Here is a 15,143-nt window from a genome sequence, read left to right as displayed (position 1 = left end):
GGTTCAATAATATGTACACGGTAGACCTCCACATATTCGTGATTCAGCATTCACAACCCCACAAATTTCTTCCCCAGAATTTTTTTTCCCCCCACAGAAAACAGATCTCAGTCACCCTAAGTTGGTAATCATTTATTAATATGTGAGGTAATACGTACAGGTAAAATGTATAGCATACATTTACCACTGTTAAAAATCCTAGTTTGTACAAGTTTATGTCTTTGTTTTTTTGTCAAGCGATTTCACATTTGTTTGTCAGTCCCTGAATGCATGTTTGTTGTGTGCCGTGAAATGCAAAAGTGAAACTGTATAACTTTCTCAGATGTTGCCACAGCTTAATAAATCCAGTTCTTCAACTTGAACACACACATCTACTGTACCTTTGCCACTCAAAACTGGTTAAATTCCGGGAGACATCTCGCCCTTTTGAGAGCCTCCCCATTTTAACCACGTAAGGACGTGCCGTCAGACACAGAATCATCTTCCATTATCATTCATTAGTGGTGAATACCTATACATTTTATAATTAAGGTTTAATGTGTGGGGCATATTTAGGGTTTAAACCTGGATTGTGCTTCTATGCATTTGGGTTGTTAGCTATTGAAGAGTGGTAGTTGAAGAAAGACTAGAAACGTTCTGGAGCTGAATCTAATATAATAATTATTAATGACAGTCAACAAGCCATGTGTCAAAAATAGACATTTTTATGGGCGTTTCAATTACCATTTTTTTGCTGTTTGTGGGTGGTCTTGGAAGATAACCTAATAACAGGGTTGTAGTTTTTAACGGTGTACAACTGCATCATACTGGCAGTTGTTTCTAATATTTTGTCTGCCTTAGTAGATAAGAGTTTATTAGATTGTGCATGCATCCAGTTTAATGGAATGTAATCTAAATGCAAGCACCTTGATGGGAGAGTACCACTTGTGAGGGTGTGTGGGTTTTCGCATTTGGTAGTATGACCGCGATGAAGGAGGCAGCTCTGGTTCCTCTTCAGGCATCACAACCCGAGCGTTCTTAGCTTTTTCCAACTTGGCTCCCTCCTCAGTCGAGCCTTTGTCACCCCAGCGGACCTGCAATGAAACAACCAAATTCACTAACAAGAACGTAAGCAATCTTCCTAATTTTTTCCACAACAGCTACAAGAAAACAAACTGTTCAGCACATTTAAGTTAAAAAGGGGTGATGTCAAAGTGACCTTGAGCAGTCCATTACACAACAAGTCATGAAGCCTTTAAACAAATTTGTATTTTCCATCAGTCTCTGTTTGCAGGACAACAGCCTCCTGAGATCTGCTTTCATGTTGTCTCCTTGACGTTTCATTATCCTGGACACATGTGCGACCCCTCTTGACCTCTCATTTGTGTGGTTCAGCTCGCAGTGGTTAAACGAAAGTCTGCTGTCGACTGTTATTATGAAGCACAATCTCACATTCACTGCAAAGTGCATGTAAATGCTGACAGATGTGGTCATAAAGCACCGCCAAAGGAGGAAATGAACTAAAGCATTGTAGCATGCCATAGCAATCCACAGATGCCATGTAAGTACGCCCCCTAGTGTCCACATGCAGCATAGCGGAAGTGGAAGAGATTTTAAGGGTTATTCAAAATGGACTTTTTTTATTGATGTGCCAAAAGTATCACGTGTCCCTAGAGCCTGTTTTATGAGCACCAAACATGAGAAAAATCTATCATCTCCCTCACTATTTTGCGCTACTTTTGAGGGACGAGGCGTTCGAACACTAACTTTTGAAGTTCCTTCGTTTCATTATGTCATGAAGAAAAAGGGCATGATACTGGCTGGAACCCACCCCTAGTTAGCTAGTTACCCCGTGTATGCCCAACACTTCACAGAGGATAAGTTGAAAAAAAGGCTTCTCTACACATCTTAAAACAAAGCTCTGCCAACTATTTTTTCTTACATATTTTGTATGTATATTGCCTTCTGGATGCCCATTCCACTTACCTCCATTCTTTTGATGCCTCCAACGCCCCGGCCTCCGTAGTACGAGGCGTCCACTGTGGGCCATCTCTTCTTGTGAAAGTCATCCTCATCATCCTAGAAAAGAATGAAAGTGCAAGGGTTTTACAATTGCAACATAGAAATGTCAAACACGTTACCTTGCAATGTTTTTAATAGCATCGTTTGGTTTTGGTTGTTTTGCATTCAGGATAACACTACTAACAACTTCTAACCAATTTCCACAAAACTAGGGAAGAACCTATTCATACGTATTGGTATTTACCCTTTCAGTAAACAGTGCATGGACATGAATAATACAGGCATATTTAGGAGATGGCGGTCTATGAAATTATAAAAATCACTTACAGAAAAGTCGTCGTCTATCGGTGGTGGAGGTGGCTCATGAATGACCTGCTTGGCAATTATGAGAGGTTTTGAAATTGAGATTCTGAAAGGATGTTATTTTTTATTGTTTTAACATTCCAAGGCACTCTCTTTAAGTATGATAGTGTTTAACAGGCAGATCTTTTTTCATAAAACTCTTCCTAGATTGTACAGGTGTACCTAGTGTTGTGTCCAGTGAGTGCACTTGTGCATTGTCTTACCACAGTGCAACAGAGAGGCCAGAACCACCACAGCAGAGCAATGATGAGCAGGAGCAGCAGGATGAGCAGAGCAATGGCCACAAAGGTCCCGTCAGACTGTTCAGAAAGACACACCCTCGTAATTTAGTTAGCCTAATTAATCTACCGGAAATGCTCTAATTATAGCAGATATGTTGTGATGTGAAAAGAGGTCATAATTGGACAAAATGGAAAGGAAAATGTCGCTCTCTTTGCTCACATGGTCATTTATTTTTAATAAGTATATTGTACAAAACAGCCACGACAGAGCCAATGTTGTAATAGTGGTAAGGAGGTAAGTTGAGTAGTAACGTTTTAAAGCGCACCCAGAGTCAGATAAAGTTGCTGCTTCAAATGCAACTGCTGCCATCTAGTGGAACTGTTAAAAACTACATCAGAACCTTGCGTAAATGTTAGAGACCCTTGTGGTTATTTGCTTGTGTAGACCACACACCCAACAACTATAGGACCTGTTAAATGAGGCTTTAATTGGAGCATTTACGGTATATAATATTTATCTGTAAATGTATATTACCATGCACATGCTGGCACATTCATCTTCCTTTACACTAAGTTGTGTAAGGGCCTCTTCTAACTCACATATGTCTTGATAACTACAGTCGTCCCTCTCCACTTTGTGGTTCAAATTTCACAGCTTCACTCTATAACCGTTTTTCCAAAAAAAAAATATTAAATAATAAAATCATGCTGTTTCGTGGTTGAATACAGCCTATTATTACAAAAAAAATTATAAGATTACTTACTTTTTCCAAAATTAAGGATTTTCAAACATAACAATGACGAAACGAACTAAGTTACAAATACAAGGCATTCAAAAGATGCATTCAACAACGCTGTGAATGATATGTGGTAGTCTACACTGGTCACTAGGTGTCAGGAATGTTACTGTAATGTACGGTGAGACACAAACACCAGACTTGATCGTCGGAACAGGTTAAAGTAATCTCACAACAGTCACGATATTCCCAAAGAAAAATCCCTAATAAAAACACGAGCTACTGCTACGGCTGTAACCCATGCCAAGCCAAAGCTCAATTCTGAACCCTGACATCACTTCCTGTCACCCGTCACTAAGTTCCCTTAGGGAACACATTTATAGTAACAAGCACAAGTTGTATTAAATGGCTTATTTACTCTTATGTCTAATATATTGGGTAACATGGGTGTAAAGGTGACCATAGGGGTGTTAGTTCAAGTCGAGAGGGCTCTAATAATGTTAAAAACTGTATTTAGAAGGCCGTAAACAGGTTTTCCATGCCCTAACTACGAAAATATTTGGTTTATATATAAAAACTCCTAATTCGTGGAAGTTCACTTATCATGGTCGGATCTGGAACCAATTTACCGTGATAAACGAGGGATTACTGTACTTCATTTTAAGATACACCCACACACGTGCATTAAAAGATATCGCATTTTCCCAGCAGTAAAATGTTCATAGTGTTCCTTAAAATACAGCCTTTCCTCTCTCGTATGTCCATGGAGAATGATCTGGACGCAATCAACCCCTCCAAGGCAAAAATAGAGAATGCAAACTAAGAGCAGGAGTGTTTTCACAAAGTAATGTGTATAATTGATAACAGATACACACACGAGGAATTAGACTTGGGTGTCTGTCAATTGATGACTAAAATATTTCTCCATCCGATTTGGCAATCAAGGTGACAGCCGACCTGGCTTGAGCCAAAAATGTCTGGTTTGAGTAAACATTTTTTTGGCTTTTAGGGGTTCTAATTTCATTTCATTATGCATCATGGGTGTGCACACTAAAATGAGGTTTAAAATATTACTTTCCATCGTATCTTCAAGTCCAGGTTGCTGGTGAAATGCAGTAACATAAAGAGGAAGGTGTATGTGTGGCAGATGGTTTTCAAATCTTCCAAGATTTTAAGATCAGTGGGAGATAAAGAGAACCTGAGAGTCACTGGGAGGCATATAATGTAACGGTGACGTCAACGCACAACTGGAGGGTGACACTTTAGTTTTCTTCTCGCCCTTAGCGTCATACTCACACAAGTGACAGCAGTAATGGTGACGGAGCTCGATATGAAACTCAGGCCATTGTTCATGCTGACGTGGAGTGTGGCGGCCCTGCAGAGAACAACAAGCGCGTGTGAATGACATTAATAACTTTTCCTGACAGTTTGGCCGTACTGTATATAAATGAGCACTCCTGTAGTTTCACGCTCATTGGGATAGTGCATTTTACTTACGTTCCTTCTTTTTCCAAAATGGGAGCTGGGCACAGAAGGTAGGTGTCTCTCACCACCAAAGGCCTTTTCACTGTGCAATGATAGTTAAAGCCAAAATATGTCAGCATGTGTGTGTTTTTATGGTCTATTTGTTTCAAACATGTTCAACAGGTTAGCCTGACGAATATCACACGGTTTATACCTTCCCCAAGTCTCAGCAACTACTGAGTTCATTCACTTCCTGTGTTTAAATGTGACCATTTTCAAATAAATAAATAATACTGGAGTAAGAAACTGACAGAAACATTGTAAAATGTATAGGTAATGCAGGATATAGACTGACCATCATGGCTCAATTGCTTCATGATGTGATTAATCCGCCGAAGTTCACATACGTAATTATTATCAAAAAGGAAAGAGATTTTTCTACATGTAAAAAGTGTTTGAATTCCATTTGTTATTACAATTTCTTTCACAACTATATAGCGATGCCAAGTAACACATATGGCCACTAAACCAATATTAAACATGTCGTTTGTTGAAAAAAAATCTCCCAATGGAGCTTGTTAATAACATAATACTATCTTCTTTAATTTGATATACCATTGCAAGGTTTGTAAAGTGATATTTATAGATGCTATCCCTCTTTGTCTCAAACTTTTTTTCAACCAAAAACTATATCACCAACATCTCCGGGTAGCATATGTTACCAATAGAGGTTTAAAAGAATAGACTGAACCAATAAATGTCTATATTTGTCACAATTTGAAGTTAAACTTTGTAAAAATTTTGAATAAACTCCACGCTGTCTCGGAACCACTACATGTCCGTCACGCGTGCACAGAGTCATTGTGTGGTTGTGATAGGCTAAACAGTCAATTGTTAGTAGCTAAACTATGCCAGATTGCTATTGTTTGCTGACAACAAACTTAATGAATGTGTGTGTGTGTGTTTTATGTGGGGCGTGGCTTGCAATGTTGGAGCAGGAAGAGTGTGGAATATACACACTTGAAAGTTAGCCCCCCATACAGTACCAAATCAAGGCAGACAGCACCTTTAAGCTTGTGATTGATTTTGAGACTTTGGAAAAAAAACGGAGGTACTGCATTCAACAAACTTTTACACAACTTTTACAGAGTGATGCATTTCTGAAGCAATGAAATCAAGACATTTTTTTCCTCTTTGTAACTAAATTCCTGCACTTCCCCTTTTGCAAGTGAGAAAGGAGGCCAACGAGCAGGGCTGTGGTTTGTTTACACTGGGTCCAGGAGCAGGGTGTCAAATGTGAGCAAAGACGCCGCTCCTTCTCGATGGGATCCACATCCTCCCCCCTTCAGACATCTGAGAAGGGTTGAGTGTTATACCAGCTGATCTTAAGCAGGGTGAGGGGGGACAACAGAGAACTTTTCCCTCACCCATTACCCACCAGACTGGTCTAAATTTAAACAATTGGCAGGTTGACGTTTTTGGCTCAAAAAATAATAAAGATCCATGTTATTATATTCAATTGTCTTCCTACCACACACACTTTTGCTGCGTTCACATTTGTCGTCTGTGCAGATTTTTTTAAACTGGTATTTTTGTCATGGGACCAAAAGCTGCGCAGTAAAGAATATGTGCATAAAGTATGGACTTGTCAGTATGGATTCTAAGTATGGACTTTTGTCACATATTATGTGACAAAAGTCAAATATTCTCAACCAAAATCCCATCTGCTGTGTTGAATACACAGGTTATTATTACATTCTTCTCCTGGATATTTACCATCTTATTGTCACACAGGGAGAAAGCAGAGCAAAGAGACAGCACTCCCTATGCATTTTCTCTTAGAAATTAATTTCTGCATGATGTTATTTTAACACTGATCTGTGTAGTGTTCAAGTGAGCTGAGCTGAACCGAACCATGCTTGGTGCACACCAGGGTTCTAATTATGGCATTCACACTTGACCAAACAAACCATACTTGCAGAGTAAACATGACAAGTATGAACGCACCCTTACATCATATACTCCACTGTTCCTTCCTCCTTGTGTCTTTGTTGACTGCCACAGCAATAAATCAGCTAAATCATCTTTTTTATTTGCTCTATAAAGCTGTGTTTCAAAAACAAATCACGTGTCTGCATAATAAATACCGCAGGCAGCGAGCGCACAGACTTGACAAACGTCTCGCCAAACTCCTGGGAAATCTATCTGGCTCTTCAGCTACTTAATCCCCTCCAACCAGCCACTTTTACCGCCAAATATGCTGGTTTGGCTCGGTTCTGCCTCGGCACAGCACACAGCAGAGGGCTTTGCGTTTATGTACAACCCACTTAAAGGCGTCTTAATTGTAACCCCCCACACACACACACACACACACACACACAGGAACAGTTGGCAGCTCCAAGCTGAATCATTTTTGCGCTTTTATGTATGAACTCGCTGCACTGAGCCTCATAAAAAAAAAATTCTGACCTCAGAGCAGGTACTTACTAAAAGTCACTGTGTCGTTGATGCGGAAGCTGCAGAGGACTTTCTGCACATCACGGGCATGGAGGAAACCATTTCCCCTGATTACCACCTGGAAAGATTCTGAGGTAGCATTGACGTTATTGAAATAATCAATCATTCTGTTGGTTAGTGGCCATAATTATTCAAAAACATAAGAATTATCGCCAAGAAACCTCATGTAGACAAGGCAGATTTACAATGAAAACGGATTTTGGGTCGGTCCAGACGACAGGAACAATATTAGTGAATCAGTAATCGCACTGGCGCAGGCTAACAGTGGCTAAAAGGCTAAAAACAATCCTCCTTACCTCCTGCACAGATGCTAGAGGGCTCAACAGCCAGAATCTCAATGCATGACCTCTTCAGGATCTATAACATTAACCATAAAACAAATTTAAAAATCCAAGTTCCAATCCAAGACATTTAAATATATTATACATGTATCTGTGCATGCATAGTCTCTCCCAAATATAAATACAACCGCTTACATTTCAGCAAGCATTTTATTATACAGTGGTACCACGATCTTTGATTGGTTATTAATCCGTTTCAAAGGGTCCATCCAAACCAAATCGTACAAAAACATAAGAATTACTAATCCATCTTTCTCTCTCTCGCTCTCTCTCTTTCTCTCTCTCTATCCAGGACCTGGAGTGGAGGGTGAACTCCCTCCACCTGGGTCCGGGTGCAGCCTCTGGGGTTTAAAGCCAGATGCTGATTACACTCAGTGGAGACTGAGGCAGACACAGACTTGCCAATAAATGTGTGGCATTGTATGGCTAGTCCTGTCTCCCTTGTTTTGTGGTTGCCGCTGCCTTAGAGCCAAGTCGTGACACTATAGATTTATTGTACCCACCAAATAAGTCAACACCCAGCCATTATTTTCTAAATATCTGGCGACACAAGTGAGTATGCCTTGCAATGACCGTGCCCAAATTGTGTCAAAAGTCAGAATATTTAGTGAGCGGACTATTGTTATTTAGCGCTGCCTTCATCCTCTTGGGAATGGAATTTACCAGAGCTGCACAGGTTGTTAGTGGAATACTCTTCCATGATGACATCACTGGCAGAGCTGGTGGATGTTAGACACCTTGCACTCCTCCACCTTCCTTTCACTTCATGATGACCCACAAGTGCACAAGTGGGTTCAGGTCTGGAGGAGATACTTGGCCACTCCATCACCCTCACCTTCAGTTTCCTCAGCAAGGCACTTGGAGATTTGTTTGGGCTCCCTATCATGTTGTAAACCTGCCTTGCGGCTCAGTTCTTCTTGGTATTTGTGTTTTCCCATCATATTTCCCAGTGGACGCAGCATTTGTGCAGCCCCAGACCATGATGCTTCCACCATATAGGCAAGACACAATGATCTTGCTACTCACGAGACAATAACGGCTGTGTGTTGAGTCATTTTCAGTGCATAGTAAATCTGTTTTTACCGGAAGCGAAATGTGATAATTGTGCTTTTGTGAGTGAGAACTTTACTCTCATACCGAGTCAATGACCCCTTGCAGGGTGTGAAATCCATCTGTCACGGGGAAGACATGGTCCTGGCTGTCGGCGATGGTTGACAGCTGCAGAAACATGCGCCATTTTGATTATCTGTGGCACATAACATTCATTTGTGCACTATTGCTATTGTTTGGTTGATTCACCTGGGTTTCATTGAAGTCTTTCACTCCCACACAGTACACAGTGGCACCCAACTGTCGAGCTCTGCTTGCCTGGTTTGTTTAAATAAGAACAAAAAAACATCAAACAGGTTGATGTCAAAGGTTAAATCACTAAAAGTGCAGCTGCAGGGGCTATTGGCGATTGTTGGGGGGGGGGGTGGGGGGGGGGGGTCTTGTAGTGATGGAACATACCCATCAACCACCAAGTCCAACAATGTGTTCACATTTGATATGTTTGCTTTGGTTAAAAGGAACTCGAGACCATTTGAGAGATGGGTCTCGGTCTTGTGAGCCAACTCTGGTGTGGTTTGGTTCACTCGGGCTCAAATGTGAATGCTGCACGGACCATTGTGAAAATGACAGCAGGAAACATGCAGAAATGAGAAATATGTAAGAGAAAATGTGTAGGAAGTGTTGTCTCTCTGCTCTGCGTGCATGCGTGTGTGTGACGCCTTTTATTGTGGCCAGCCAAAGGCACACGTGTGCAATTCTCATGCTGTCTAATCAGCATCTTGACATGCCACAAATGTGACGTAGATGTATTATCTCGGCAAAGGAGAAGTGCTCACTAACACAGGTTTAGACAGATTTGTGGGTAATATTTGAGAGAAATAGGCCTTTTGTGGACATAAAAAAGGTTTTAGATCTTTTGAGTTCAGCTCATGAAAGATGGGAACAAAAACAAAAGTGGTGTGTTTATATTTTTGTTGAGTGTAGTTCTCTTGCCTCTCTTTGAGCCAGATCAAATTGATTTTCTCTCAGTTCGCCATCTGTCAAGGCTATGATGACGCTGGCTGTCCGGTAGCCTGGAACACAGATATATTGAAAATGTGCTACTTAACACAAATACAAACTTTATACAAATACTTCTTAATGTACATCTAATATAATGTAATTACATCCAGTGCAAGAGCTGTATTCAGCAGTTTTTGTGTTTCACAGGTAATCTTGCTCCTAATTTAACATAGATCATTTTTATGGTTGTAGTTGTCAATGTTTCAAATGTTTTGCAGTTAAAATCACTTTTCATTGTACACACGGAGGTTGAATTCTTATTAATTCTTAATTATTTATTATTCATTATTAATATTTTTACACTTCTGCAGACTACAACCACAAACACACACCCCCAACAAACTACTGGTACTAGTTGGATGGACACAGGAACTCCACAGGAAAAGCACACAATTAAGAGTGGAGAAAAAAAAAAATCTTCTACTCACCATCACCTGTCGCGTAGTAAATTTGCTCACTTGCCTGAGAACAGAAGTTTAAGGCATCAGTGTAATGCAAACAGATTGAAATTGACATTATTGTGAGTTCTCACTCTTTCGAAGCCAAGGTGCATGTAGGTGTCTCCGCCCGGTTGGACCATTCGGAGCTCCGCCAACCCGGCTCGTATTTGCTCTCTGGATGGACAAAGAACAAAAAAAACATTATGATAAAAAGGACTAAAAACAGCCATAAAAGACAGATTACAGCGTGTGTTAATGTGGCACCTGTCTTCTGTTAGCGGCATGACTGTCCGTCCTTGAGTTGAAAAGACGATGAAAGACATCCTCAGCTGAGGACTTGACAATGAGAAAGGTACCTGTTAATATACATGTTTATATATATATATATATATATATATATTTTTTTTTTTTATCTTTGAACAACAACAAATACCTGATAAACTTCTGAGCCAGATGGTCCACAAAGTAATAAATTTCATTCCAGTAATGTTGCACACTGCCAGATCTGGGAAGAAATCATCGAGCAGACATTTTTCAAATATATTTGTTCATTCATACCCATTGAAAAATATTAGCAGTGAAATGCAGTCCATCAGTGGCAACAATTGTAATTACTTTGCATACAATTGCATCATATCCGTGGACTATTTGGTAGTCCCTGAGACAACCTCCAACGGTCCGTATTATAATTTTTATGGGTGCAAAAACAGAAAAGTAGTACCTGTAATCATAATTTTATTAATCCTATGGATGTAATGTCACAGGGATTGTCATGTTCTGTCTCTGCTGTGTTCTGTTATTTTGTTGTTGGCATTTTATTTTGCTAAGTCAACTTTTTCTTCTACTGGTTTGCATTCTGCTTCTATTTTCTCCCTCTTCCTATGGTGGGCGGAGCGACTAAGCACATTTGCATTGCATCTGAAATTAGTAAGTCCTATGCCTTGCTTCATTGGCATGTAGTCACTGGATTATTGTTTGGTGTAACGTTCATGCTTCCAGATCTGCCTTTTGCTCCGTTAGCCTACAAATGTTCTCAGACGTAAGGTTCATTTTTGTATGCTCTGTCAGATGTTTGCTTCTGGACCTTCTAGGTATATTGGTAGGTTGCATGTGACATCACATCCGGTTGCTGACGTCACAGGCTCAAAACAGATGGGGGTCAAACAAGCGTATTATTCATAACTAGAAGTCATGTAAAGTGAGAGTGCAAACGCCGAATGCAAGCGCTGTTCTCCCATCTGGAAATCGCAGAAATGGGGGTTTTAGAAAACATTATTACTAAAATCGTGAAGGGAAAAAAGTTCAAGAAACAACAACAAACAACCCATTAGGGCTCAAAGTCCAACAGGGGAGGTGTTCCGCCTGTAAGCAGGCCCAGTGATGCGCCACACGGGGCGGGGAAGTGTGGAAGGGATCGGGGAGCAGTCGAGACATGAAAGTGAGTGAAATGCAGATAAAACGGCGAGCAGACACCATGAGCCCGGGGGCGTGGCTCTGGACCTCACACTTTGCCAAACAGCGCAGTGAAACGATGAAGGATACATACTAGAATGTATTTATACCACCTGATTTAGTGTAAGGTGGCAGACACTCATTATAAGGCTTATCTTCATCTGCAACATTCATTATGTCTGCTAAACTTCCCTTCTTTTGAACTATTTTATGTTTTCATGCAACACACCATGCACACTCACATAACTTAAGCAAATAATTTCAACGGCATGCACTGTTATTCGCATTCATTTACCCAACATTGAACAAAGATACTGAGTTGATATGTTATGTGGTTATCTGCCCCCATTCGATCACCGGAAGTGATGCGGACTGCCTCTCGGTCATGTGGTTGCACCCCCGCAAAAAGCAGATGCCAAGGGCGCCTCGGCCTCCAGGGGATGCCAAAAATCAGGAAAAATTCACTTACTCACAATATAATTAGAACTAGCTATTACCATTACTGCCAACTGTTAAAATGGAAGTTCACATTGATTCAAATGGAAAGCAATGCCCAATTTATATTACTGCAAAAGATAACAAGTCTCCCTGCACCCATCATTTTTGTACATAGTTTTGTATGTAGTTGTGTATAGGTATTTTAAATTACCATTGTATTTAGTTTAGTATTTAATATTTTATATCATTAAGTCATAGTGTAAATGTAGCTGAAATACTGTATAGGTTATTGTGTGCTAACTAAGATGTTTGATTATTGTTGATTGTTGTATTTAGTTTATTACTATTATTTATTCACGTATTTAGAGGAATTTTATTTTGAGGTAGATATTTTTGTATTTATTTGTAATTTGTTAAGCTGTCACTTAATTGACATAGTTATCTTACAAATTAAAGATCGGGAAAAAAATGCCATTTATGAAGATTAATGCGTTATGGACTGAGAAATTTAGGAAAAATTACCAAAAGAAACATATTTTACAATGTCAACAGCAGTGGATAAAAATCTTGGCTCGACATAGAATTCCAAGTCCACTCAAAAATGTAATACTTTGGCCCACCCCTACAATACACATGGAAATCATTCCAGAAGTTTTTGTCACAAGTTGACCCTTAAGAGAACTGATCAAAGATCGCATTACTAACATTAAATACATTCATGTATTTAATATACTTCATATACCATATTGACCTGAATATATTTTTACCGTAGAAAAAAGTCAGCAAGAGAACAGGTGGTTGCAAACAACTTCTCCCCCAAGCGAGTCAGAGCTTTCCTTCCTGTCACTCACACACACCAGTGACCTGGTGAGGTGACACCATAAAAGAGTGCCTCAAAGGCTGCTAGCATACAGCAGAGGAGTTACCATGCTAATTTTAAGATAATGATGGTCAATGTGGTAATTGTAATATTTTGTGGTAATTGTAATATTTTGTAAGTTATTTGACAAAAATATAAACAATCAAATCAAAAGAAGCATTCATTCTCTGCTGCTTCTTCTTGTCTTGCTGTGCTGCTCCATTTTTCTCTCTGTCCTCCCTCTTGGTGTGTTTTCATTTATCTTCCTGTGATGTGAGTCCCATAGTGCTGAGGCGGCCAGAAATGCTCTTTGGAACAGCTGGCTCTCATGGAGAAAGGGTTCTTGACGCTTGGGACGAGATGTGGGCTGCAGCTGTCCTTTCAGTGACGCGTGGCTGCAGTTTGACTGTGCATTTTATCACAAAGATTGTGCTACCGAATGCAGTTGTGTTTATTGATTTGCATGCTTGGAAGCAGTTTACTCAGCAGAGGATACTACTAAGTGTTTATTCAGAGCAAGGCATTTCTTTGAGAGGAGGTGTTTATTTGTACAAAGGAGGTATTTATTGACTTGGATTTTTATTATTGACTACAATAATCAGCTGTAAAAGAAAGTTTATATATTTATATATATTTATCTATCTTATTACAGTCTTGGTCAATAATTGATAACAATGATTATTTTAATGCATCATTATTTTTGGAGCTGAAATGATTATTGTTTATAATTTATTAAAAATAAATAGGTCCCAAAACATCAAAACTCATAAAAGTCTAATACAAATCTAATATAAAGCATTTTTACACTTTTTGATCAGTCAAAAATGTGTGTTTATTATGGAAGTCAGTAGGACCAAAATAGTCCTGAAGGTAAAGAGTGTAGGCATATTTACAACTACCCTATTCTACTGTATATGTAATCATTCCGGTTCGTCCCTGGACTCGAACCACAGTCTACCAAATGAAAGTGTCGAGAGCGGTTGGCATCAAGCTGAAAGCCCGAGCTGTCAACACGATGTCCAGCCCAACCCTTAAGGTGTCAGGGAGTGAGGTTTTCCATAGTACTTCTGCACAGCTGCACCAGCTGGCAGCCGTTATATATACACTTTGCAATAGTGTAGAAAAAAAACAGTAAGTGTATTTTTTTTTTTTAATTATCCTTGGAGGGCATCTCAATCCCTTGATCAAGTACAAAACAAATGCACTCACTTGTCCAACACAAAGTAAAGGTCAAATCCTCCATAGCAAGACGACCCAGCTTCCCTACCGCCCTGGCTCTGTCCTGCAGCACCGACCAGCAGAAGCAACAGCACCACCACCACAATGCCCACTTCCACACCAAGCAGGACCTGCCTGCACCAACACCGGGACATCCCTTGGAGTAAAAAGAAAAAAAGAAAAAACAGTAACTTTAAGAGAACATCTCCAGTGAAGGAGATATCTTCTTTCAAAGTCTCAGCAGTAAGCTCCAGCGATGCAGCTCGCCATGCTGTGAAACAATGAAGTCTGGAATCAAGACCTCCATCTCCTCAGCAACAGATGTGCACAGGAAAGAAAGGGGGAGTGAAGCTTCAAACTGGCCTTCCTTCTCCCGTCTCTGCAGCCCAATCCCTTTAACAAACTAGTGCTGTTACCTCACACCACATAATACATAACGCACATTTCATCATCTTCTTAACAAAATAGCATAGCATTTATTAGCATTACTTCCAATTCCTGCAGAATGTGAAAGTGACATCCTTATCCGTCAGTGCCACCTAGTGGTGACCATTCAAGATGCCGTTCACTTCACAAGGATATTTGAGTTACATGACAAGAACAGTTCTGAGAGGAATAATTGCTTTGTTTTCAAAAAGCTGATGTCAAAAATAACAATTTGATTGTGCAAACAGGTTTGCATCAGAAGACTGAAGGAGAACTTAATGAACTTAATTGGGTCAACAAATGGCATAAACTAGCTAGGTTTACCCCCACCGACCACTACAAAACCACATAGTATGCTTTTTTAAAAACAGATTTTAACATGAATTTTTCAGCCGTGAATCATTACCTGTATTTTGTCATGTGTACCGAGGGAGGGGTCTAGTTTGCTGCTGATCATTCAAGGATTAGCTCATGGCTAACTAAGCCAGTGGCTCGGAACTGCAACCAGCTGGGTTAGCCCTTGTTTGAAGTATTTACCAAACCGCTAGCAGGCT

The 15,143-nt window shown here is 40.0% G+C and overlaps 1 protein-coding gene across 8 annotated transcripts in view; it reads right to left on the bottom strand.

The window, feature by feature from the left end:
- The window catches only part of LOC129169806 (anthrax toxin receptor 1-like), a 24,802-nt gene extending 9,659 nt beyond the window's left edge, over nt 1-15,143 (bottom strand). For 2 of the 8 annotated variants that reach the window (XM_054756599.1, XM_054756595.1), the window contains exons 1-17: nt 14,996-15,058; nt 14,155-14,556; nt 10,630-10,701; nt 10,461-10,532; nt 10,289-10,370; nt 10,185-10,218; nt 9,688-9,767; nt 8,944-9,012; nt 8,782-8,862; nt 7,600-7,660; nt 7,274-7,372; nt 4,820-4,889; nt 4,619-4,697; nt 2,568-2,663; nt 2,329-2,376; nt 1,966-2,058; nt 906-1,073 (exon numbers count right to left, since the gene is read on the bottom strand). In XM_054756599.1, the coding sequence (XP_054612574.1) occupies nt 906-1,073; nt 1,966-2,058; nt 2,329-2,376; nt 2,568-2,663; nt 4,619-4,697; nt 4,820-4,889; nt 7,274-7,372; nt 7,600-7,660; nt 8,782-8,862; nt 8,944-9,012; nt 9,688-9,767; nt 10,185-10,218; nt 10,289-10,370; nt 10,461-10,532; nt 10,630-10,701; nt 14,155-14,318 (1,368 nt within the window). In that variant the 5' untranslated portion in view covers nt 14,319-14,556; nt 14,996-15,058. Of the gene's footprint in view, nt 1-905; nt 1,074-1,965; nt 2,059-2,254; nt 2,411-2,567; nt 2,664-4,618; nt 4,698-4,819; nt 4,890-7,273; nt 7,373-7,599; nt 7,661-8,781; nt 8,863-8,943; nt 9,013-9,687; nt 9,768-10,184; nt 10,219-10,288; nt 10,371-10,460; nt 10,533-10,629; nt 10,702-14,154; nt 14,638-14,995 lie in introns of those variants that run through there. The other 6 variants (XM_054756596.1, XM_054756598.1, XM_054756597.1 and 3 more) reach the window with 6 other exon arrangements.

This window comes from Dunckerocampus dactyliophorus, chromosome 17 (genome assembly GCF_027744805.1).
Source record: "Dunckerocampus dactyliophorus isolate RoL2022-P2 chromosome 17, RoL_Ddac_1.1, whole genome shotgun sequence".
In the NCBI taxonomy this organism is placed as follows: Eukaryota; Metazoa; Chordata; class Actinopteri; order Syngnathiformes; family Syngnathidae; genus Dunckerocampus; species Dunckerocampus dactyliophorus.
This window is presented reverse-complemented; position numbering and strand designations above follow the sequence as displayed.